Source organism: Carcharhinus amblyrhynchos, chromosome 32 (genome assembly GCF_965287045.1).
Source record: "Carcharhinus amblyrhynchos chromosome 32, sCarAmb.v2.hapA, whole genome shotgun sequence".
In the NCBI taxonomy this organism is placed as follows: Eukaryota; Metazoa; Chordata; class Chondrichthyes; order Carcharhiniformes; family Carcharhinidae; genus Carcharhinus; species Carcharhinus amblyrhynchos.
Genome location: NC_137355.1, coordinates 13,474,338 through 13,501,246, shown reverse-complemented (window position 1 = coordinate 13,501,246; position 26,909 = coordinate 13,474,338). Strand labels below are relative to the sequence as shown.

The 26,909-nt window shown below is 46.8% G+C and overlaps 1 protein-coding gene across 1 annotated transcript in view; it reads right to left on the bottom strand.

Moving 5' to 3' along the window:
- hcn4 (hyperpolarization activated cyclic nucleotide-gated potassium channel 4) overlaps positions 1-25,575 on the bottom strand; it is a 312,987-nt gene extending 287,412 nt beyond the window's left edge. Inside the window, exon 1 of the mRNA XM_080216165.1 lies at positions 24,821-25,575. Within this exon, the coding sequence (XP_080072291.1) occupies positions 24,821-25,575 (755 nt within the window). The remainder of the gene's footprint in view (positions 1-24,820) is intronic.
- Positions 25,576-26,909: the final 1,334 nt, after the last annotated feature.

Below are 26,909 nucleotides of genomic sequence, written 5' to 3'. Positions count from 1 at the left end.
CTCAGGACACTAAGGGACAATTTTAGCATGGCCAATCAACCTAACCCTCTCATCTTTGGACTGTGGGAGGAAACTGGAGCAAACCCGTATAGACACAAGGAGACTGTGCAAACTCCACACAGACAGTGACCCAAGCTGGGAATCGAACCCAGGTCCCTGGAGCTGTGAAGCAGCAGTGCTAACCACTGTGCTACCATGCTACCCATAATTATTATTGCCTGGAGTTAGAGCTTTCTGCTCACAATGATAATTCATTAAAAAAAAGAATGCTCATAGCAAATGGAAGAAATGTACACTGGAATGTTACCGCCTCACCCACCCAAGACTCGTAACATCCCGCTCGAGGTCAATGGATAAATACCATGTTTCTCCCGCCCCGATTCTGTGGCGTGTATGGCAGTAAAATTCCAGTTGTAGTCCCTAACCAAAGAAAAGTGTGTGTGCAAATATCCATATCTCATTTTCATTTGGTATGGTGTAGCATTACTGTATAGAAACATAGAAACATAGAAAAACTACAGCACAATACAGGACTTTCGCCCACAAAGTTGTGCCGAACATGTCCCTACTTTAGAGGTTACTAGGCTTACCTATAACCCTTTATCTTACTAAGTTCCATGTACTTATCTAAAAGGCTCTTAAAAGACCCTATTGAATCCGCCTCCACCACCGTTGCCGGCAGCCCATTCCACGCACCCAGCACTCTTTGAGTGAAAAACTTACCCTTGACATCTCCTCTGTATCTACTCACCAGCACCTTAAACCTGTGTCCTCTTGTGGCAACCATTTCAACTCTGGGAAAAAGCCTCTGACTGTCCACTCGATCAATACCTCTCAACATCACATACATCTCTATCAGGTCACCCCTCATCCTTCATCTCTCCAAGGAGAAAAGGCCAAGCTCCCTCAACCTATCCACATAAGGCATGCTCCCCAATCCAGGCAACATCCTTGTAAATCTCCTCTGCACCCTTTCTATGACTTCCACATCCTTCCTGTAATGAGACGACCAGAATATTATGTGCTACGTAATATAGAGATAAGGTGACATAGATCAGTTTTGGTGTCCTTATCTGAGGAAGGATGTCCTTGCTATAGAGGGAGCGCAGCGAAGGTTTACCAGGCTGATTCCTGCGTTGGCAGGTCTGTCATATGAGGAGAGACTAAGTTGGTTAGAATTATATTCACTGGAGTTTAGAGAGGGAATCTCATAAAATTCTGATAGGGTTAGACAGGGTAGATTCAGAAAGAATGTTCCCAATGGTCGGAGAGCCCAGAACTAGGGGTCATAATTTGAGGATAAGGGCGTAAATCTTTTATGACTGAGGTGAGGAGAAATTTCCCAGAGGGTGGTGATTCTGTGGAATTCACTTGCAGTTGAGACCAGAACGTTGTGTGATTTCAAGAAGAAATTAGATATAGCACTTGGGGCTAGAGGGATCAAGGGATATGGGGGGGTGGGGGAGGTGGAGGGGGAATCAGGATATTGAATTTAATGATCAGCTACAATCAACATGAATGGTGAAGAAGGGCCGAATGGTCGCTTCCAGCTTGTATGTTTCAGATAAGGCTGCACGGTAATGTTACATGTCCTATAATCCAAAGGCCTGGACTAATGACCCGAGACATGGGTTCAAATCTATTCAGGCAGCTGGAGTCTTGAAATGTAATTAATGAAATAAATCTTTAATAAAAAGCGAGTAATGGCAACCATGAAGCAATTGGATTGTCGTAAAAACCAGTCTGGTTCACTTAATCTCTTTCAGGGAATGAAGTTTGCCATACTTACCCCGTCTGACCTACATTTCGCTTCAGATCCACAGCAACATGGTTGATCCTTAACTGCATTCTGAAATGGCTGAGTGGGCCACTCCAAGGAGGCAACTCATCACCACCTTCTCAAGGGCAATTAGGGATGGTTAGTAAATGCAGAAATATCAGTGATGGCCACATCAAATGAATGAATAACAGAGTTTGTACATGGTAAATAAATTGGGAGGCACGGTGGCACAGTGGTTAGCATTGCTGCCTCACAGCGCCAGGGACCCAGGGTCGATTCCAGTCTCATAGATCATAGAACCCTACACTGTAGAAAGAGGCCCATCGGCCTATTGAGTCTGCGCCAAACACAATCCCACCTAGGCCCTACCCCCATATCGCTACATATTATACCACTAATCCCTCTAACCTACGCATCCCTGGACACTAAGGGGCAATTTCTTAGCTTGGCCAATCAATCTAACCCACACATCTTTGGGCTGTGGGAGGAAACCGGAGTACCCAGAGGAAACCAATGCAGACATGAGGAGAATGTGCAAACTCCACACAGACAGTGACCCTAGCTGGGAATCGAACCCAGGACCCTGGAGCTGTAAAGCAGCAGCACTTACCACTGAGTTACCGTGTCTCTGGGTCACTGTCTGTGTGGAGTTTGCACATTCTCCCTGTGTCTGTGTGGGTTTCCTCCGTTTTCTCCTGTTTCATCCCACAATCCAAAGATGTGTGGGTTAGGTTGATTGGCCATGCTAAATTGCCCCATCAGTGTTAGGTGGATTAGCGGCATAAATACAAGGGGATAGCACCTGGGTGGGATTGTTGTTGGTGCAGGCTCGATGGGCCAAATGGCCTCCTTCTGCATTTAAGGGATTCCCTGCTTCTATGAAGTCACCCTGCATGACCCAGATTGATGATTACGTGGAGTCTGAGATTAAATGCTGTTAATCTCATAAAGCAAGGAATTCCTCAAAAGAATACAATCAGAACACCAGCTTCATAGAATCATAAAATCCCTACAGTTCAGAAGGAGGCTATTCAGCCCATTGAGTCTGCACTGTCAACAATCCTACCCAGGGTCTATTCCTGGAACCCTATGCATTTAACCCTTGAGACTAAGGGGCAATTTAGCATAGCCAATCAACCTAACCCACACATCTTTGGACTGTGGGAGGAAACTAGAGCACCCGGAGGAAACCCACGCATACACTGGTAGAATGTGCAAACTCCACACAGACAATCGCCCAAGGCTGGAATTGAACCCGGGTCCCTGGCGCTGTGAGGCAGCAGTGCTAACCACTGTGCCACAGTGCAGCCCTGTGTGACAATCCCACAACTCATTAACAGCCATTTTATCCCGCGTACCACACCTTATAATATTATTTATTACATTTTTATGCATAACTCTTCTTGTTAAAATGTAAGGGGAGAGAACGGGGAAGAAAGATGAGATGTTAAGCTAGGAAATTAGAGGTAATAGAAAGACATTTAGCAGAGTTAAAATGCAGTAAAGTGGAGTTAAAATAAAAGCTATGTTTGAGAGGAGATAAGAACGAAGAATGGATGTGAACAAGTAAAAGGGATCGTGCTTATATTTCAAGTCCTATTTTGTTTTGATATTGGTAGTATGTAGTTAATATTGCAGGAACACATCTTTCTGACATTTGAGTAGATTCGATCTTCCAAGGTTAATATTTATTTCAGCAGCAGGAAGTGTGAAATAAGAAGCATTCATCAGCCAGAGAGACTGAATTTAACCATCAGCAATTTAAGATTTAACACTAAAAAGACAGAATTTCAATTTTCTTCAGTTGAAACAAAGCCACTGTTCTGCCGGTTCACAGTTCTGTGATATTAATATCTTAAGAACAAAAGTTGGTTAAAATGTAAGATCAAACTGTAGCTTATTATTCATTTTATCACTGGGAATCATTTTTTTTTAATTAGTGTCGCAAGTAGGCTGACATTAACACTGCAATGAAGTTACTGTGAAAATCCCTCAGTTCTCCGGTGCCAGTTCTGGTACTGAGGGAGAATTTAGCATGGTCAATTCACCTAACCTGCACATCTTTGGACTGTGGGGAGAACCCACAGAAACCCACATAGGAGAACCCAGCAGAAACCCACACAGACACGGGAAGAATGAGTAAACTCCACACAGACACTAACCCAAGCCGGGAATTGAACCCAGTCCTTGGCACTGTGAGGCAGCAATGCTAATCATTGTGCTACTGTGCCAAATCACGTCAACACTGCAATGAAGTCAGTATGAAAATCCCCAAATCGCCACACTCCGGTGTCAGTTCGGATATACTGAGGAGAATTTAGGTGCATTGGTTAGGTGCATTGACCCAAACAGGCGCCAGAGTGTGGTAACTAGTAACTTCATTGCAGTGTTAATGTAAGCCTTACTTGTGACTAATAAATAAACTTTAAAAAAAACTTTTAAAAAACTTTGGCATGGTCAATGCAACTAACTAGCACATCTTCATTGACACTGCCTATACTTCCCACTGCCTCGGAAAAGCAACCAGCGTAATTACGGACCCCACACAGCCTGGACATTCCCTCTTCCATCTTCAAAAGTCAAAGATCATGGACAAACTGATTCAAGAACAGCTTCTTCCCTGCTGTCATCAGACTTTTGAATGGACCTACCTTGCTTTAAGTTGATCTTTCTCTACACCCAAGCTAGGGCTGTAACACTACATTGGGCACTCTCTCATTTCCTTCTCTGTGAACAGTATGTTTTGTCCCTATAGCGCACAAGAAACAATACTTTTCACTCTATACTGATATATGTGAAAATAATAAGTCAAAGCGAATCACATCAAGTCTTTTGGACTATGGGAGGAAACCGGAGCACCTGGAGGAAACCCACGCAGACACTGGGGAGAACGTGCAGACTCTGCACAGACAGTGATCCAAGTCAGGAATCAAACCCAGGTCCCTGGCGCTGTGAGGCAGCAGTGCTAACAACTAGGGAGTTTAAAAAATATAAGTGTTTAGGACAAACATGGGTGGGTGGCGGAATGTACCTTCCTAGTATGTAAAGCTGAAAGACAAATTGTCTTAATATTCACAGAAAAATAGTATTGCATAATTGATCCAATAATATTTAGCCCCAGAGATCCCTTTATTAGCTTTATTGCCCATCAAGTTTGCATATTAAGAATTCCGCTCAAAGCAAATTAATTATGTATCAGGTAAAGTCAACTCATTAGTCGCAAATAAAATATTAATTGTCTTATTGTTACCTTTTGTGAGCAGGAATTCATATAATCCGTGCATCAGTTCCTATGAGTGTAAATCAGAAGTGACACAGCGCTTAGCACTGCAGCCTCGTCGGAGACCCGGGTTCGATCCCCAGCTTGGGCCACTGTCTGTGTGGAGTCTGCACGTTCTCCCTGTGTCTGCGTGGGTTTCTGCCAGGTGCTCTGGTTTCCTCCCACAATCTGAAAGACGTGCTGGTGAGACGCATTGGCCGTGCTAAATTCTCCCTCAGTGTACCCAAACAGGTGCCAGAGTGTGGCAACTAGAGGATTTTCACAGTAACTTCAGTGCAGTTTGAGACACTAATGAATAAACTTTATATTTTTAAATCCAATGACATATACCCCCACGGATTACTTTATTAGATTCATGGGACGGGACTTCAGGGCCTCGCTTGGGCAAGACCAGAAATTCCCACCCGAGATCAACAGATATTTCCGTCTTTGACCCTCGCTGTACCAATTCCGTGGCAGGCTCAGTGTTAGAGTTCCGGCTATAGAGCCATAGAGATTGAAAGCATGGAAACAGGCCCTTCAGCCCAATTTGTCCATGACACCCCGTTTATACCATTAAGTGAGTCCCAATTGCCCGCATTATTAGCTCCATTGCACATCAGGATTTCGACATTAAGAATTCGTCTTGAAGCAAATCAATTATGTATCAGGTAACGTCAACTCATTATTCACAAATGAAATATTAATTGACTTATTGTTAACTTGTGGTGCACAAGGATTCACATAATCTATGCATCCGTTCTCGAGTTTAAATTAGAAACTTTTAGACGGGAAATTCTTAATGAGGAGAGTGGAGGCTAAACTGATGTGACCCCTCTATCTGACATTCTCACAATGGCGTGGTGAAATAGGAAACTGTATAGGTTGATTCTAAACTGTGCTTTTGCTCCATCTAGTTGGACAATTGTGGATGAAGAAGTTTTACTAGCTAGGGCCAGGTATAGGCCCCATTTACATAGAAACATAGGAGATAGGAGCAGGAGGAGGCCATTTGGCTCTTTGGGCCTATCCCACCAATCATTATGATCATGGCTGATCGTCCAACTCAATAGCCAAACCCTGCTTTCTCCCCGTAACCTTCGACCCCATTCGCTCCGAGTGCTATATCCAGCCGCCTCTTCAGTACATTCAATGTTTTGGCATCAACTACTTCCTGTGATAATGAATTCCACAGGCTCGCCACTCTTTGTGTGAAGAAATATCTCCTTACCTCCGACTTCCAAAGATGTGCAGGTTAGGCTGATTGGGCATGCTAAATTGATCTTAATGTCAAGGGATTAGTAGTGTAAATATGTGGGTTGATGGGAATAGGGCCTGAGTGGGATTGTGTTTGGTGCAGACTTGATGGGCTGAATGGCCTCCTTCTGCACTCTAGGGATCCTATGATTCTATGATTCTAAATGATCTACCCTGAATCCTCAGACTGTGACCCCTGATTCTGGACTTCCCCACCAATGGAGCATCTTCCTGCATCTACCCTGTCTAGGCCTGTTAGAATTGTATAAATCTCTATGAGATTCCCCTCCTCATTCATCTGAACTCCAGTGAAAACAATCCTAACCTAGTCAATCTCTTTTCATACATCAGTCCCGCCAGCCCCGGAATCAGCCTGGTGAACCTTTGCTGCACTCTCGCGAGAGCAAGAACATCCTTCCTCAGAAAAGGAGACCAACTTTGGAGCGCTATAAACAGTTTTGATCCCCTTACTTGAAAAAGAAAGGATGCAGGCCGCAATTCTCTGGTCTCCTATGCCCTGCAGCCGTTGCCAGCAGGAATGGAGAATCTGGCAAATCTCCATTTGCAGCAGCGGGACTGGAGAATCCCAGCCACGGGTGAGATGGGACATCGCATTGAAAACAGCTCAAAGAAGGTTCACCTGACTCATTCCTGACTGAGGGCTTAACGGTTGGACAAGTTGAGCCTATACCTATTGCTTTTTAGTTTATTTATTCATGTATCCAAGTCTGAGTTAGTTAGATTTCTGACAGGCAAGGGAAGTCAAGAGGATGTGTGGGGAGAAGACAGACAGACAGGTCAACCATGATCTTATCCAATGGCTGAGCAGTCTCGAAGGACTGAACAGCCTACTCCTGTTCCTAAGTCTATATTCTTATGTTCCTATTTCAGGCTGACAGCCGATGACTAGAGGTGTGCCTCAGGAGTCAGTGCTATGATTCTATGATTCTAAATGGTCTACCCTGAATCCTCAGTCTGTGACCCCTGACTCTGGACTCCCCCACCAATGGAGCATCTTCCTGCATCTACCCTGTCTAGGCCTGTTAGAATTGTATAAATCTCTATGAGATTCCCCTCCTCATTCACAATATAATATTATATTACAATATATTACATATATTATATTACAATGTTACAATACAATATAATATTAAGGGTAAGACTCCTGGCAGTGTGGAAGATCAGAAGGATCTTGGGGTCCGGTGTCAAATCGGCTTCGCAGGTAGAGGATGCGGTTAAGAAGGTGTATCGTGTACTGGCCTTCATCAATAGAGGAATTGAGTTTGAGAGTCGGGAGATAATGCTGCAGCTGCATAAGATCCTGGTCAGACCCCACTTGGAGTACTGTGCTCAGTTCTGGTCGTCTCATTACAGGAAGGATTTGGAAGCCATAGAGAAGGTGCAGAAGAGATTTACAAGGATGTTGCCGGGATTGGGTGGCATGCCTTATGAGGAAAGGTTGAGAGAGCTCGGTCTTTTCTCCTTAGAGAGACAAAGGATGTGAGGTGACCTGATAGAGGTGTATAAGCTGTTGAGAGGTATTGATCACGTGGATTCTCAGAGACTTTTTCCCAGGGCTGAAATGGCTACCACAAGAAGACACAGGTTTAGGGTGCTGGGGAGTAGGTACAGAGGAGATGTCAGGGGTAAACTTTTCAGTCAGAGAGTGGTGGGTGCATGGAATCGGCTGCCGGTGTTGGTGGTGGAGGCGGAATTAATAGAAACTTTTAAGAAACTTCTGGATGAGTACATGGGACTTAGTAAGATAACAGCACGGTAGCACAGAGGTTATCACTGCTGCTTCACAGCTCCAGGGACATGGGTTCGATTCCTGGCTCGGGTCACTGTCTGTATGGAGTTTGCACATTCTCCTCGTGTCTGCGTGGGTTTCTTCCGGGTACTCCGGTTTCCTCCCACAGTCCAAAGATATGCGGGTTAGGTTAATTGGCCATGCTAAAAATTGCCCCTTAGTGTCCTGAGATGTGTAGGTTAGAGGGATTAGTGGGTATAATATGTAGGGATATAGGAGTACGGCCTGGGTGGGAGAGTGTTCGGTACAGACTCATTGGGCCGAAGGGCCTCTTTCTGCACTGTAGGGTTCTATGATTCTATGAAGATAGAGAGTTATAGGTAAGTCTAATAGGTAGAGGGATGTTCGGTGCAACTTGTGGGCCGAAGGGCCTGTTTGTGCTGTAGTTTTTCTATGTTCTATGTTCTAATATACATTAACGATTTGGAGGAAGGAACTGAAGATACTGTTGCTAAGTTTGCAGATGACACAAAGATATGTAGAGGGACAGGTAGTATTGAGGAAGCGGGGGAGCTGAAGAAGGACTTGGACAGGTTAGGAGAGCAGGCAAAGAAGTGGTAGATGGAATGCAATGTGGAAAAGTGTGAGGTTATGCACTTTGGAAGGAGGAATGGAGGCATAGAATATTTCCTAAAAGAGAAAATGCTTGGAAGTCAGAAACACAAAGGGAGTCCTTGTTCAAGATTCTGTTAAGGTTAATGTGCAGGTCAGTCCGCAGTTAGGAAGGCAAATGCAGTGTTAGCATTCGTATCAGGAGGACAGGGATGTACTTCGGAGGCTGTATAAGGCTCAGGTCAGACCCCATTTGGAGTATTGTAAGCAGTTTTGGGCCTCATGTCTAAGGAAGGATGTGCTGGCCTTGGAAAGGGTCCAGAGGAGGTTCACAGGAATGATCCCTGGAATGTAGAGCTTGTCGTATGAGAAACAGTTGAGGACTCTGAGTCCGTACTCATTCGAGTTTAGAAGGATGAGGGGAGATTATATTGAAACTTACAGGATACTGCGAGGCCTGGATAGAGTGGACATGGAGAGGATATTTCCACTAGTAGGGAAAACTACAACCAGAGGGCATAACTTTAGGCTAAAGGGACAATCCTTTAAAACAGAGATGAGGAGGAATTTCTTCAGCCAGAGAGTGGTGAATCTGTAGAACTCTTTGCCGCAGAAGGCTGTGGAGGCCAGATCATTGAGTGTCTTTAAGACAGAGATAGATAGGTTCTTGATTAATAAGGAGATCAGGGGTTATGGGGAAAAAGCAGGAGAATGGGGATGAGGAAAATATCAGCCATGATTCAATAGTAGAGCAGATTTGATGGGCCAAGTGGCCTAATTCTGTTCTTATGACTAATGATCTTATGGTCTATGTAAGAGGGAGGTGAGAGGAATTCCCTGATCAATTGAAAATACCTCCTGGCTGTTAAAATAGAGTGCTGGTGATTATTATTCCTATCTCAAGGTGCTATGTGGCCCAGACAGAAGGTGTTGCAGGTAGAACAGGTGCACAGGAAATAATCTGAGCACTGCAAGAAAATGTATTGATCGGGTAGCTATTACATGAGTTCCCAGCTGCAGATGACTCAGCTCCCAAAGAATAAAGAACAGCACAGCACAGGAACAGGCCCTTTGGCACTCCAACCTGGGAAAAAGCCTCTCAGGGCTGAAATGGCTGCCACAAGAGGACACAGGTTTAGGGTGCTGGGGATTAGGTACAGAGGAGATGTCAGGGGTAAGTTTTTCACTCAGAGGGTGGTGGGTGCGTGGAATCGGCTGCCGGCGGTGGTGGTCGAGGCAGATTCGATAGAGTCTTTTAAGAGACTGCTGGATGAGTACATGGGACTTAGTAAGATAGAGGGTTATAGGTAAGTCTAGTTGGTAGGGATATGTTTGGCGTAACTTGTGGGCAGAAGAGCCTGTTTGTGCTGTAGTTTTTCTACGTTCTATGTTCTATAACCGTGCGCCAACCACATTGTCCTATCTAGACCAACCGCCGGTATCCCTCTGTTCCCCATCTGTTCATATGTCTATCTGAATAAGTCTTAAATGTGGCCTCAACCACATCACTTGGCAGCGCATTTCAGGCCCCCACCACCCTCTGTGTAAAAATCTTCCCCTGCACATCTCCACTGAACCTCTCCCCCATTATCTTGAACTTGTGCCCCCCTGTAATTGTCATTTCTGCCCTGGGAAAAAGATTCCAACTGTTCACCCTATGCATAACCCTCATAATTTTGTAAATTTCTATCAGGTCCCACCTCAGCCTTCCTCTTTCCAGGGAGAACAATTCCAGTTTATTCAAGCTCTCCTTGTCTCTCCCATTGCATTGGAGAGAGTGCAGAGGAGATATACTAGGATGTTGCCTGGTTTGGAGGGTAGGTCTTATGAGAAAAGGTTGAGGGAGCTGGGACTTTTGTCATTAGAGCAGAGCAGGATGAGAGGTGACTTAATAGATGTTTATAAGATGATGAGGGGGATAGATAGAGTGGACGTGCAGAGACTATTTCCTCGGGTGGATGTAATTGTTACTAGGGGACATAACTATAAGGTTCATGGTGGGAGATATAGGAGGGATGTCCAGGGTAGGTTCTTCACTCAGAGAGTGGTTGGGGTGTGGAATGGACTGCCTGCTGTGATAGTGGAGTCGGACACTTTAGGAACTTTCAAGCGGTTATTGGATTGGCACATGGAGCACACCAGAATGGCAGGGAGTGGGATAGCTTGATCTTGGTTTCGGACAAAACTCGGCACAACATCGAGGGCCGAAGGGCCTGTACTGTGCTGTACTTTTCTACGTCTATGTTCTATGTGTATGCACAAGCCACCTATCTCTCGCTCTCGACCAGTTCACTCAACCCTCCACGGGCCTTGTGTTCTTTATTTGCCTGAAATCCAATCCAATCTGACACGGAATTTCCTCCAGCTAAATGTTGGGCTGTCGCCGCTGCCTCCCACAAACTCTGGACCTTTTGCTGACAACTCCACTGCCCTCTCCATCCATTGGCAATCTTGGTATCTCACTCAATTGTGAGGTTAACGTAGAGTATAGAATCCCTACAGTGCAGAAGGAGGCCATTTGGCCCATCGAGCCTGCACCAACTCTCCAAAAGAACATCTCATCTGCTGTAATACTGGTGGGCCGGGAGTGGAGGAAGCCAACTGCTGGAAATTGGGATACCGGCAACACAGGAGGCCTCTCACATGCACACAGAGACCCCAATTCCACCCCACCGGGATATTGGGACCCCCCCTCCACTATGGATTTGGGGAACCCACCCCCCCCCCCCAACATACAGACATGGGGAATCCCCAACCCACACTCACAAGGTGACCCTTCAATGGGACATCCCCGGGTGGTGCTGCCCAATTGAGTTTGTGTCTTTATATGCCCTGTTTGTGAACAGAACTCCCACTTACCTGACGAAGGAGCAAAGCTCCAAAAGCTAGTGGCGTTTGCTACCAAATAAACCTGTTGGACTTTAACCTGGTGTTGTGGGACTTCTTATTGTGTTTACCCCAGTCCAACGCCAGCACCTCCACATCATGGCTGCCCAATGGGGCAGTATCATGGGGCAGTGCAAAGGGGAGTGCCAGGGAGCAGTGCTGGGCAGTACCGGGGTGCTGGGTACAGTGCCGGGGGTAGTGCAAAGGAAGTGCCAGGAGGCAGTGCTGGGACAGTGCCGGGGTGCTTGGTACACTGCCAGGGGCAGTGCAAGGGGAGTGTCTGGGGGGGAGTACTGGACAGCACTGTACTGCTGGGCACAATGTGAGTGCTGGGGCAGTACCAGGGTGCTGGGTGCAGTGTCAGGGAGCAGTGCAAGGGGAGTTTACAGTGGACAGTACTGGAGTGCTGGGCACAATATGAGTGCTGTGTTCAGTGCCAGGGGGCAGTGCAAAGGGAATGCCAGGGGGCAGTTCCGGGGCAGTGCCAGGGTGCTGGGGGCTGTGCCGGGGGCAGTGCAAAAGGAATGCTAGGGGGCAGTGCTGGGCCAGTACCGGGGTGCTGGGTACAGTGCCAGGAGGCAGTGCTGGGTCAGTACTGAGGTGCTGGGGGATGTGCCAGGGGCAGTGCAAGGGTGCAATTCAAGGATGCCAGATGAGTGCCAGGGGGTAGTGCCAGGATAGTGTCCAGGCATGTCCCTCTCACCCTGGGGGCCATACCTTTCACAGGCATGTTCCCTTCACCTGGTTCCCATTTTTTAAAACCAGTTGTAAACCTCGCCGACGGGGGCTCAGATTGGTAAAGGGGGGAGTTGTAAATGTGGAGGGATGATAATGCGGGGAAACTCGCTAATTATACTGAAAGTAATTTAAATCATATCCTCGACCTTCCTGGGTGAGAACCTCATTGCATCACTGGGGGCATTTGGGGTCAGTGGGGTTGGAAGGGAGGGCGGGGGGTGGGGAGGGTGCGAGAGGAGCAGAAATCGAGATCCCGCTGCTGCGATTCTTGTTTCCGAATCCGATGTGATTATGGGCCCACTTAGCCGTTTGCACTCATGGCAAATACGGATGCAAAACTGTGGCCAAAATGATTAACGAATCAGGGGGTGGCACAGTGGCACAGTGGTTAGCTGTGGCTGCCACACAGCGCCAGGGACCCGGGTCCAATTCCTGGCTTGGGTGGAGTTTGCATGTTCACCCTGTGGCCGCGTGGCGTTCTTCTGGCTGCTCCGGTTTCCTCGCACAGTCAAAGATGTGCAGGTTAGGTTGACTGGCCATGCTAAATTGTCCCTTAGTGTCCCAGGATGTGTCGGTTAGAGGGATTAGAGAGGTAGATAGGTGGGGATAGGAGGGCCTGGCTGGGATTGTTATACCGATGGGTCGAATGGCCTCTGTCTGCACTGTAAGGATTTTATGATTCAGAGGGCAAGTATCAGCAATGGTTATGTGGGGAGCAACGTATGAACTACATTGACAAAATTCAATCATAATTTTAATACTTGCTATACTGTGGCTATTGTCACCCTGGATTTCCATTGGTCTGATAATATGCTGTGGCTGGGGAGGCAAGAACACAGCTAACCATTAGGAAATACAATGTAAGAGTTACTTAAACACGAACACCATCAATCTAACTTTGCACATCAACAAAAACCATCTACTAGATAAGTTATCAATCACGGTGTCATTCATTCAGTGTTACAAGTTATACCCTAAACTCCACATTCTTACTGCTACTGATGACAAATGAGCTAAAGCATCATCATAATAAATCTATTCTAATAACTTTCCAATTCTAATAAATGATTAGATGATTTTGTCCAGTCCGCACTGTCACTTGCTACGGTTTTACAATGACCAAGCGGAATGTATTTATGTTGTTGAAAACTGTTACACCAAATGGCCCCAAGTTGCCCCTTATAACACAAAATAGACACCAGAGGTTGCCTAACTATCAATTTAAAGCACAGTTGACAGCTTTGTGCAGATAACACCTGAAGGGTATATTTTGGTCTCCTTACTTGAGAAAGGACATGCTGGCACTGGAGGGGATGCAGAGGACATTCACTAAGGTTGATTCCGGAGATGAACGGGTTGGCTTCTGAGGAGAGACTGGGATCATACTCATTGGAATTTAGGAGAATGAGCGTGGGGTGGGGGGGGGGGGGGGGGGGGGGTGGTGGACGGGGGGGTGGACCTGATAGAAACATATAAAATTATGAAGAGAATAGATAAGGTAGAAGCAGGGAGGTTGGCAGGTGAAACTAGAACTCAGGGGCATACCCTCAAAATAAGGGAAGGCAGATTTAAGATTGAGTTGGGGAGGAACTTTTTCACTCAAAGGATTGTGAGCGTGTGGAATTCCCTGCCCAGTGACGCAGTTGAGACTACCTCGTTGAATGTTTTTACGGCAAAGGTTGATGGATTTTTGAACAGTAAAGGAATTAAGGGTTACGGTGAGTGAGTGGGTGAGTGAAGCTCAGTCCATGAAAATGGTCAGCCATTATCTTATTGAATGGCACAGCAGGCTTGACGGGCTGAATGGCCTACTCCTGCTCCTAGTTCTTATGCTCTTGTGTTTGATGGGAGAAAGCATCTGGATTGTCAACTAGTGAATGTTTTGGTGACCTTCCATCATGTCCAACTACAGATCCCTGTCTGTGTATGAACAACATGGTTCCTCATGATAACAGTTTATATGTTGGATGGCAGGAGGTGGACCCATTCCTAAGATAACCGAGGTTCAATCATAATTCCCAATTTCCGGCATATTATTGAGGAGGAAGACTAATCCTGGGAAAGTCCAAGCCTTTTACTGACCAATTTCAATGAGACAGTGACAGACATTCATATTTTCACTCTCAGTCAAGTATTTGACCCACGGCTGAGGAAAACTTATAGCAGGAAAATGCACTAAACATATGTGAGGAATGGGGCGGCATGATGATGCAGTGGTTAGCACTGCTGCCTCACAGCACCAGCGACCTGGGTTTGAGTCCTGGGCTTGGGTTACTGTTTGTGTGGAGTTTGTACATTCTACCTGCCTCTCCATGGGTTTCCTTCAGGTGCTCCAGTTTCCTCCCACGTTCAAAGACGTGAGGGTTAGGTGGATTGGTGGTCATGCTAAATAGCCCCTTAGTGTCAGGCAGACTGGCTAGGGTAAATGCATGGGGTTATGGGGATAGGAGCTGGCTGGGATTGTGGTCGGTGCAGATTTGATGGGCTGAATGGCCTCCTTCTGCGCTGTAAGGATTCTATGATTCAAATTTACTTCCTTTTTCTGAATTGTTACTTGAGAGAAAGGAATGGTGAATGATCATGACAGTAAGAGAGACAGCAAAAATAGAATATGCTGCATTTTTCTGTTTGAAGGATAAAGCGAACCTGCATTGACGTTCTGAAAAAATATGCTTTGCATTTTATTATCCTCTATAAGTATTTCGATAACTCAATGCAAATGTTATGTAAGAATTTCTCTTTAACATGGTGAGTGGTTTGAGTCTAGAATCTACTGCCTGGAAGTATGGTCAACAAAAGTATTAAAGTTTATTTATCAGTGTCACAAAAGTAGACTTACATTAACACTGCAATGAAGTTACTGTGAAAATCCCCCAGTTACCACACTCCAGCGCCTGTTCGGGTACACTGAGGGAGAATTTAGCATGGCCAATGCACCTAACCAGCATGTCTTTTGGACTGTGGAAGGAAACCGGAGCACCCGGAGGAAACCCGCATGGACACAGGGAGAATGTGCAGACTCTGCAAAAACAGTCATCCAAGTCAGGAATTGAACCTGGGTCACTGACACTGTGAGGCAGCAGTGCTAACCACTGTGCCACCATGAATGAATACTTGCCACTTGGAATGTTCAACTGGAGAATGGCTGGTACCTATGGAACTCTACCCCAGCAAAGAATCAACTCTTTCAAGATGGGAAGGGAGAGATTTTGTAAGAAAGTAAATAAATATGTGGATGGAAATATTGGCCATAATTCTCTCGCCGTTCACTTCCTGCTGCCTTTGTCAGTGAGAACAGAGAATTTGGCGCTCAGACAGGTCTCCATTCACTGCAGCAGTTCGGGAGAATCCCATCTTCGGGTGAGATCAGGGAATCCAGCCCTCTATGATCGGAATAAAGTTAGGGAAACCTGAACAGCACTGAAGACTCCTCACTATTTTGTTAATTGGTGCTGTTTCTTCATTTATTATTTAGTGTTCATTTTAATCTGTGATCATCTGCATAAATATTTTTAACAAGTTGCTTTGTGGCACAGCGGTTAGCGCTGCTGCCTCACAGTGTCAGGGACCTGGGTTCAATTCCTGGCTTGGGTGACTGTTTGTGTGGTGTTCGAATGTTCTTCCCTTGTCTGTGTGGGTTTTCCTTTAGGTGCTCCGGTTTCATCCCACAGTCTGTAAGATGTGTTGGTTAGGTGCAGCGGCCTTGCTAAACTCTCCCTCGGTGTATCTGAACAGGTGCCGGACTGTGGTGACTTGGGAATTATCATAGTACCTTCATTGATGTAAGCCTACTTGTGACACTAATAAATAAACTAAAATAAAAAGATGTATTACATTAAAATTGACAATACTGGATTGACAAGTCATGACACTAATAGCCTGTATAAAGCCCAGCCTCCCCAGCTCATATTTTAAACTATGTTCCCTTTTGTTGTGCTTAGGCCCTCCCACATTTTAACACTTTCCCCATCTCTGAAAGCAGGTTTTACATTCCATCCCTGAATTCATTTGTTGGTTGGGATCCTCTTCCTGCTCACCAGAAGAAGCTTTTCACCCTCCACTAATCCTGCATTCTCATAGCCTTCCCCTTTACTGTGTTGACTGCGGGGCCTTGTTTAGGTCATAAAGTTCTATAACACAGAAAAGGCCCTTCGGCCCATCGCATCTGTGCCAATCAAAAACAACAACCTGACTATTCTAATCCCATTTTCCAGCACTTGGTAGCACAAGTGCACAACTAACTACTTCTAAATGTTATGAGAGTCTCTGCCCCCTCCACCCTCTGGGTAAAAAAGATTTTCCCCACTGACCTCCTTAAATCTATGCCCTGATCATTCATCTTTCCACCAAGGGGAAAGGTTTCTTGCTGTTTATTCTATCCATGCCCCTCATAATTTTATACATCTCAATCATGTCCCCCTTCAGTCCCTGTCCAAGGAAAACAACCCCAGTCTATCCAATCCCTCATCATAACTAATACTCTCCAGCCCAGGCAACATCCTGGTAAATCTCCTTTCCATCCTTTCCACTGGTATTACATGCCTGCTGTAATTGGTGCAGTAGGTATCTGCATATTGCTAGACCATTAGCTCTGAGTTTGAGTCCAATGTTTGGACTTGTTGACCGTAGAAGGAGCATTAATTGTGGCTCAACAGGCTGATAATCACCAAGATTCCTACCCCCTTACTACTCCCCAAATTGTAAATGAAGAATTAGGGGTGGAAAGATGTGCAAACAAAAACTGCACTGAGACCAGAAAAGTTCATGTTGCAATCATGGACCTCAGTCAATGTCATAGAATCATACAGTGTAGAAGGAGGCCATTTGGCCCATCGAGCCTGCACTGGTCACAATTCCACCCAGGCCCTTTCCTCATAACCCCATTTATTTACCCTAACTAGTCCCCCTGACACTAAGGGGCAACTTAGCATGGCCAATCAATCCAACCTACACATTTTTGGATTGTGGGAGGAAACCGGAGCATCAAGAGGGAACCCACGCAGACACAGGGAGAATGTGCAAACTCCACACAGACCCAAGTGACCCAAGGCCAGAATTGAACCTGACCGGCCCAGGCACAATGGGTCAAAGGGCCTTGTCTGTGCATTAGAACACTATGACCTAAACAAGGCCTCCACAGTCAACACAGTGAAGGGGAAGGCAATGAGAGTGCATGATCAGTTCAATTCCGGCCTTGGATAGTTGGCACTGTGATGCAACAGAGCTAACCGCTGTGCCACCGTGCCGCCCTTACCTTATTTGTCCAACTTTTTCTGCTGCCAATCCACTCAAAACAGAAAAACAATTTACATTTATATAGTCCTTTGATTTGATTCAATTTGATTTATTATTGTCACATGTATTGAGATACAATGAAATGTATTGTTTCTTGAGCACCATACAGAGCATGCCGTACATAGGGAAGGAAAGGAGAGTGTAGAATGTAGTGTTACAATCATAGTTAGGTGTAGAGAAAGATCAACTTATTGTCATAGGATGTTCCAACACTTTTTTACAGCCAATTCAATAACTTTTTGATTTTTTTTCTCACTGTTAAGACACGGCAGCTAACTTGAACAGAATCAAATCTCATAAATAGCAATGATATGGAAGAACCTTTAAGAGTACTGATAGGCAGAAGGACCTGGGTGTACAGGTACACAGGTTGCTGAAAATGGCAACACAGGTAGAGAAGGTAGTCAAGAAGGCATACGGCATGTTTGCCTTCTTCGGCTGGGGCATTGAGTTTAAAAATTGGCAAATCATGTTGCAGCTTTATAGAACCTTAGTTAGGCCACACTTGGAATATAGTGTTCAATTCTGGTCACCACACAACCAGAAGGATGTGGAGGCTTTGGAGAGGGTACAGAAAAGATTTACCAGGATGTTGTCTGGTATGGAGGGCATTAGCTCTGAGGAGAAGTTAGAACAACTTGGTTTGTTCTTACTGGAACGACGGAGGTTGGGAGGTGATCTGATTGAAGTCTACAAGATTATGAGGGCCGTGGACAGAATGGATAGTCAGAAGCTTGTCTCAAGGTGGAGGAGTCAATTACTAGGGGACATTAGTTTGAGGTGTGAGAAGCAAGGTTTAAAGGAGATGAACGAGGCAAGTTTTTTTACACAGAGGGTGGCGGGTGCCTGCAACTTGCTGCCGGGGAAGGTAGTGGAAGCGGATAAGTGGCGTCTTGACAAATACATGAATAGGGTGGGAATAGAGGGATATGATCCCCGAGTGGGTAGGGGGTTTTAGTTCAGTCGGGCAGCATGTTCGGTGCAGGCTTGGAGGGCGAAAGGGCCTGTTCCTGCACTGTAATTTTCTTTGCTCTTTGACATAGTGACCAGCTAACAGATACTTTTATTGAAGTTTGTTCAGAAATAAAAATGGACCAGGTTAATGTGAATACTCTCCTGCTTTTCACAAATGAGAAGTCCCATGGGATTTGCTGCCTCCACCTCAGAGAGCAGATGGCATTTTAACTTTGTGTGTATTAAAGAATGGCAATGCATGATTGCCTCTTGGGAATGGGTCTTCCAGGGAATGACTGGTGCCAATGGAACTCTGCCCCTCCACAGAAGAATCAACACATTCAACATGGGAAGTGAGGAGAATTGGTGATAAAGTCATTAATATGCTGACAGAAATATCATTCCTGATGGAAAAGGCGATGGCCTAGTGGTATTATCGCTGGATTATTAATCCAGAAACTCAGCTAGTGTTCTGAGGGCCCGGGTTCGAATCCTGCTCTTGGCAGATGGTGGGATTTGAATTCAATAAAAGAAAATTATCTGGAATTAAAAATCTACTGATGACCGTGAAACCATTGTTGGTTGTCCAAAAAAAAACAACCTGGTTCACTAATGTCCTTTAGTGAAGAAAATCTGCCATCTTACCCGGTCTAGCCGACATGCGACTCCAGAGCCACAGTAATGTGGTTAACTCTCAACTGCCCTCCAAAGGATAGGCAATAAATACCCTCCAGCCAGTGACACCAATGTCTCATGAATGAATGAGAAAAAGTTAGGAATTGGCACAGCGGTGAGCACTGCTGCCTCACAGTGACCTGTGTTTAATTCTTGGCTTGAGTCACTGCCTGTGCAGAGTCTGCACGTTCTCCCTGTATCTGCATGGGTTTCCTTTGGGTGCTCCAGTTTTCTCCCATAGTCCAAAAGACAAGTTGAAGTTCATTTATTGGTCACAAATAGGCTTACATTAGCACCGCAATGAAATTACTGTGATAATTCCTTAGTCATCATACCACAGTGCCTGTTTGGGTACACCGAGGAAGAATTTAGCATTTAGAATTTAGCAACTAACCAGCACATGGGAGTTGGACTGTGGAGGAAACTGGAGGAAACCCATGGAGACACGGAGAGAACATGTAGATTCCGCATAGACAGTAACCTAAGCTGGGAATCGAAGCGGGTTCCCTGGTGCTGTGAGGCAGCAGTGCTAATCACAATGCCACCTCTGCTGGTTAGGTGCATTGGCCGTGCTAAATTCTCCCTCAGTGTATCTGAACAGGCACCGGAGTGGGGCAACTAGAGGATTTTCACAGTAACTTCATTGAAGTGATAATGGAAGCTTACTTGCGGCACTGATAAGTAAACTAAACCTAACTAAGACACCTCACTATTTTGTTAACTGATACTGTATCAGTGCCCAGAAGTGATCACCTCCAACAACGCAGCACTCCCTCAGCACTGCACTGAAGCATCAATCTAAATTGCCTGCACACGACTTTGCTCCTTAAAATTAAACAAGATGCCTTTCCATTCACATGCTCGGGGCGAGTGGAGCAAAAACGGCCTCTCACTTACATCAATGAAGTGGCGGTGCTTCCCACATGCTGCACCCTGCAGTGTATTAAACACGAAGAGGAGGTGATGAAATGTATCACATTCAAATTGTCTGTGACTCATTAAGCCACAAGCCTGGCTTTACAATCAACATCGCCCAGGACATTTAATGTCTAATCAGCTGGGGCAAAGCCTGGTTGAAAGAATGATATATTTTTATACCAATAGCTGTCACAACACGTTCCAAAGCTATATCCTCAACTTTCATCCTCTTGATGTCCCGCATGATTTAAACTTTGGAATGCAATTAACTCTCTGCGTGTAATAACTTCAAGCTTAATCAGATTTGAATTGAGACATCAGGTTACGCAAATACAATGTGGTTAAATATGAATCAAGCTCATCCTTAATATATAGAATATTACTGGTGTCTGCATGCTCCCAGGTATTACTCCTTATTATATGATTAAATCATTACAGGGTGACACAGTGACACAGTGGTTAGCACTGTTGTCTCTCAGTGCCAGGGACCCGGCTTCAATCCAGCCTGTCTCTGTAGTGTTTGCACATTCTCATCATATCTGCATGGATTTTCTTTGGGTGCTCCGGTTTCCTCCCACAGTCCAAAGATGTGCAGGTCATATTGATTGGCCATGCTAAATTGACCCTAGTATGGGGGGATTAGGAGAGCAAAAGTGTGGGGAATAGGGCCTAAGCGGGAATGTGGTCAGTATGGATTTGATGGGCCAAATGGCCTCCTTCTGAACTGTAGGGAATTGTATGATTCTATTCTTCGAAAAGGTGAGTTGTCCCTTTATGCTACACAGTGAATAGTAATCTTAACTTTATTACCAAAATAGAAAATGCTGGAAAATCTCAGTAGGTCTGGCAGCATCTGTAAGGAGAGAAAAGAGCTGACGTTTCGAGTCCCGATGACACTTACTTTATTAAATCGATTAAGGGGAGCTGGCCATAATGATACCATTATTTAGGGGAGGCGATGGCCCACTGGTATTATCGCTAAGCTATTAATCCAGAATGTCAGCTTATGTTCTGAGGACCTGAGTTCGAATCCCTCCACGAGGAATGGTGGAATTTGAAATAAAAAATAATCTGGAATTAAAAATCGACTATGAAATCATTGTCGATTTTCGGAAAAGCACATCTGGTTCACTAATGCCTTTCGGGGAAGGAAATCTGCCATCCTTCCCTGCCTGGACTAGGTATGACTCCAGAGCACAGCAATGTGGTTGACTCTCAATTGTCCTCCATGGGCAAGTAGGGAAGGGCAATAAATGCTGGCCAGCTCATGTCCAACGAATGAATTTAAGAAAATGACTATCTCTACAGGCAATAGTGACTGGGTAACATGTCAACACTGGGTGAATGTAAACGGCCTCACCAAAGATATTCATCGTGACTTTTTTCCTTTGCTTGAAATTGAATCGTTTTCCTGCGCATTTCTTTTCTGTGACATTTTCACCAACCGGTGCCAAGTGAAATGTGATCGGGTTCCTTCGCTGTGACTTGGGTCAGTGTTAAACCGATTAGTGTCGCCAGTTTTAGATGCTGAGTAATTGCGCTTATGAAGAGATGGAATTTAGAAAGATTAGTTGAGAAGTGGCTGGCTGCCTCCCTGAACATAGCAGGCGCGTTCATTTAGTCCGGAAACGTTGGGTTCATGTGACAAGGTGTGAGCATCAGACTCTACAGGGTAGAATAATGAGAAGGATTTGAGAGATGGGTCCAGCTAACAAATTGTAAACTGTTGCTGCATTGCTTTGTCGGGGCATTTCAACACACGGACAGGATTATGGTATTGTAATCGCTGCTGACCACCCATGTATTTAAAAAAAAAGATCTGATGTAGATGTTATTATTGGTGCGGACGGTGAGAAGGTGCCTAAGGCAGTAGATGGTGGCAGGACGCCCTTGAACGTAGGGTTATGTGGAAGATGCAAAGTAATGATGGGGCTGGGAGAGAATCAATGCGAGTTTCTAAGCTGGTAATCGACAGCGAGAGATAGATTGAATGGCGGAACAGACTCGATGGGCTGAGTGGCCGAATTCTGTTCCAATGTCTGATGGTTTTATAGATAGCAGCGTCTGTGCGTACTCTAAAGCGACAGGCGGGGCAGTATATTCGTTGCTGTAAAGTTTGAGAGACCCAAACATTGTCAAGAAAGTCTAATTACCTCTGTGTCCCCCCACACCCCCACCTTCCCCCACCTTGTTTTTTCTGCTGTGACTTTACAAAGCTACTTGATGGTGTTGCTGGATGATCCGCTGCTCTCCGCTGCTGGCAGGGACGCGGCAATGTTAACTTTCAGCACCGCGGACAGCAGCCCGAGCTCCAAGCTTTTAGAACCACTCCTCCACCCGCTCCCTCGCCACCCTCTCCCTATTCTCCCCTTCTTCCCGCCCTCTCCCTCCCCCCCATCCCCTTCTCCACATTCCCCACTCTCCCTCCTAACCCTTCCCCCACCCTCCCCCTCATGCCCCACCCTCCCCATCTCAACACCCTCTCTCCAACCGCCCCCCACTTTCCTCGTCGTCCCCAACCTCCACTCTCCCTCCTACCCCTTTCCCCACTCTCCCCCACGTCCCCATTCTCTCCCCATGCTCCCTCTAGCATCTTCTCTCCCCGTCTCCCCACTTTGTCTCCCCATCCCCCACCCTCCCCATCCCCCCACTCTCTATCTCTCTCCCCAGCCACTACTCTCTCTCCCTCCCTCCCCATTTCCCTCCCTCCCCATCACCCCTTCCTCCCTATCACCCCTTCCTCCCCATAACCCCTCCCTCCCCATCACTTCTGCTGCCCCATCATCCCTCCCTCCATCCCCTCTTCCTCCTTTCCCCCTCCCTCCCTCCCTTCCTCCCCATCCCCTCTTCTTCCCCATCCCCTCTCCTTTTTTCTTCCCCACCCCCTCTCCATCTCCCCACCCTCACTCACTCTCTCTCCCCCACTCGCCTTCCCTCCCCTATCCCCTCCCTCTTGCTTTCAAACACACATTTCGGATTAAGTATTATCAGCAATGACTATTGGATGAGCTTTACCGAGCTCTCACTCACCTCTACCCCCCTCCCCCCCCCTCCCCCCTTCCAGGCCAGCTGCCACATTTTGGAAAGTATGACTTATTTTCCCTCTGCTGGATCTCAGAGCCATTAGTGGACTCACAAATCCCTGCTTTCTCTCAATTCTCGCCTCATCAGCTTAGCCTGGGCTTGACCTCTGGGTTAATGGGAAGAGGGGAGGCAGAGAGGTGAGCACAGTCGCACTATGCCATGGGCAGTAAGTAATTATACCAAACTTTTTGGCGAGATACTGGCATTGCAGTCGATCTATGTCTCTGGACATACGAGGTTCAGAAAGGGCAATCCCTGGTGGGAGCAAGGTGTATTAAAATGGGAAATAAGAACTCTTGCAACATCGAAATGATTTAAGTTCTGGAATAGGTCCATCAAGCTCTCAAAGCAAGGGGCCCTCGCTTGCCGGGGGATTGGGAAATCCCAATCCTGCGTCCAGGAAGAAGGGCTCCCGTAGTTATAGAATCCCTACAGCAAGAAGGATGCCATTCGGCCCGTCGAGTCTGCAGTGACATCCGGACAGAGCATCTTATCCAGACCCAAGCCCGGTAACCCCACTTATTTACCCCACTAACCTACACATCTTGGGACACTGAGGGGCGATCTAACATACCCAATCCCCCTAACCCGAGCACCTTTGGACACTAAGGGACAACTTAGCATGGCCAATCCTTCTAATTTACGCACCTTTGGACACTTAGGGGCAATTTAGCATGGCCAATACACCTAACCTCCACATCGTTGGACACCAAGGGGCAACTAGCACAGCAAATCCTTCTAATTTACACACCTTTGGACACTAACGGGCATCTTAACATGGCCAATCCACCTAACCTGCACATTTTTGGACACTAAGGGGCAACTTAACATAGCCAATCCACCTAACCTGCACATTTTTGGACATTAACGGGCATCTTAGCATGGCCAATCCACCTAACCTGCACATTTTTGGACACTAAGGGGCAACTTAGCATAGCCAATCCACCTAACCTGCACATTTTTGGACATTAACGGGCAACTTAGCATGGCCAATCCACCTAACCTGCACATTTTTGGACACTAAGGGGCAACTTAACATAGCCAATCCTTCTAATTTACATACCTTTGGACACTAACGGGCAACTTAGCATGGCCAATCCACCCAACCTGCATATTTTTGGACACCAAGGGGCAACTTAGCATAGCCAATCCTTCTAATTTACACACCTTTGTACACCAGCGGGCAATTTAGCATGGCCAATCCACCAAACTAACATACACATCTCGGGATCGTTTGCAGTGCACATAAACGATCGGTTTCACAACATGGAATCCGACACACATTAACTCTCACCCAGCACGTAGGTGAAACCATCAACAGAGTTTCTTATTTAAATCCGGACTCCATTCTTAAAAGTTACAAAGAGTGGACCGGGCAATTAGCTGCGTGGTTTATTTGGTAAATGGATTACAAAATTAAAACTTCTGAAATGAGATAGCAAAGAGCTATTTCCGATAGTTTGAGCGAGACTCCCTTGTTGCAAAACTTTCTCCTTGAGCTTCGATCTAGAGCTTGGCTAAATTGTGATATTTTTGAGGGGAAGGCGGTTTGTTGTAAGGCAGAGGGGAGGGCGAAAAGAAAGTAAGAGTGGGGAGAGTGTGAGAAAGGTACCTGAAGTCACTGTACGGGTGGATTATCCAAAAACCAGCGGATTTCACGCGTTCCTGCTCCCTCTCCACGGCCTTTTGGCTCCCAAACATCCTAAGGGAAAATTTGTTAACTCCCGGTTGTAGCATGGCCCCAAATTGTCTCTGCATGAAGCCGGACTGGGTGGTCCGCAGATCATCATCCAGGAGGGTCTGCTCGGCGCCATCCACTTTGAGAAAATCCAGGTTGGGGTCCCTCTCGCCCCTCTCCCTCTCCTCCTCCTCTTCCTCCTCCAGCTTGGGGTCGGCTTCGCAGCTCTGCTCGGAAGGGGAACTCTCGCTGCTGGGGTTCGCGTCCTCGCTGGGGCTGCTGGACTCCACTTCCACGATCAGCCGCTTCTCCTCGCCCGGGTCGCCGGCCGCGTCGTGGAGGTGGCGGCCGGCTAGAGACGAGAGGCTCCCGCGGAACCGCCGGCAGTCCCCGTTGGTGCTCGTCTTCAGCGCCCTGCTGCCCTCGGTCTCCAGGCTGCCCCCTTCCCCGGGCCGGGGGTCCCCCGCGGGCGAGGAGAGTAAGGGTCTCAGCTTAATGCTCCTTCGGCCCGTCTCCTTGCTGCTGTCCCCGTCCTCCTCCTCCTCCCCACCTCCTCCCTCCTCCACCGTGCTGCCAGCTTTGCCCCCCATCTGCTGGGGCAGGCTGTAGAGCCTCTTCCTCATGGAGGGGGGCAATTTATCCATGGTGCCCCGGACTGGAGCCCCGAACTTCTCCCTCTCCTCCAGCATCCAGTTCGGTGTGCGTCTGTCTCTGGCACAATGTTGAACCTGTCACCAGCATCTCAGCCACGGGATCTCAAGCCCATGGCACATCTTACCCCCAGACACTGTGATGCATCGAGCAAACACATCATCTCACCCCCCTTCCCTAACCCTCCCACCGCCCCCTCCCCTCCTGCCCCCTGTTTGCACTCAAAATCTTGCTGCTTTTCTCTCTATCTCCCCCTCCCCTCCTGTCCTTTATTTGCACCCAAAATCTGGCTGCTTTTCTCTCTATCTCCCCTTATTTGCCCTTAAAAATCTTGATGCCTCTCTATCTCCCCCTCCCCTTCTGCCCCTAACTTGCCCTCAAAATCTTGACCCTTTTCTCTCTATCTTCCCCTCCCCTCCTGCCCCTTTATTTGCGCCCAAAATCTTGATGGCTTTCTCTCTGTCTCTTCCACCCTTCCCTGCTGCCCCTCACTGAACACTCGAAATCTTGATGCTTTTTCTCTGTCTACCTTCTCCACTCCTTCCCTATCCCTTACTTGCACCCAATTTCTTGATCCTTTTCTCTCCCCCACCCCCTCCCCGGCGACCTACTATCACTTATTAAGTTGAGAGGTAAAGAGATGAGTCTGGAAGCATCCAGGCGGTGCGGAGTCCCGGGAGATAATTGAAGAGCAAAATCAAAAAAAAAACACACACACACATTCGATTTGAGAATGAGAGCGGAGAAAATGAATCAGGAAGAATCCTTTCGGCTTGCCAGGGTTCCCTCTTCCCGCACAGGCAGACAGAGCAGCTTGTCAAGAGTCATTCCCCGGCTGCCGGCTGAGCTTATTGCAAGGACGGCACTGACACACAATAATAATGCGAGAGGAAATGTACCCCTTGCAACCGAGGGCAGCTGACTGCACACTCTCTCAGACGCAGGGTGATCACCGAGGAAGGAAACACTATCCATTGGGTTGCTATAGGAGCTACCCCTTGATGTGTGTGTGTGTGTGTGTGCGTGTGTGTGACTCCCATACCACCCAAACTAGGATTGGACCGATCCACAGGGAACCCCCCCCCATCCCCCCCCCCACCCCCCACCTTGTTGTCTCCCCCCCGCACCCCCATTCCCCCCTCCCTCGCCTTTGGTAAAGCAACAGGTCAGGAAAATAGATTGCCAGGGGGTTCAGGTGTGTGTTGTCTCCCCCCCCCCAACACAACTCCTGCAACAGGTTCATGTGTGTTTGTGTTGTGTGCTGTTCTTCCCCCTCTCCCAACCCCCCCGCAACCGCTCAGGAACATAGACTGAAGGTTCAAGTGTGTATGTGTGTGTGTGTTTTGTTCCTCCATCCCTACGTTTTGGCAAA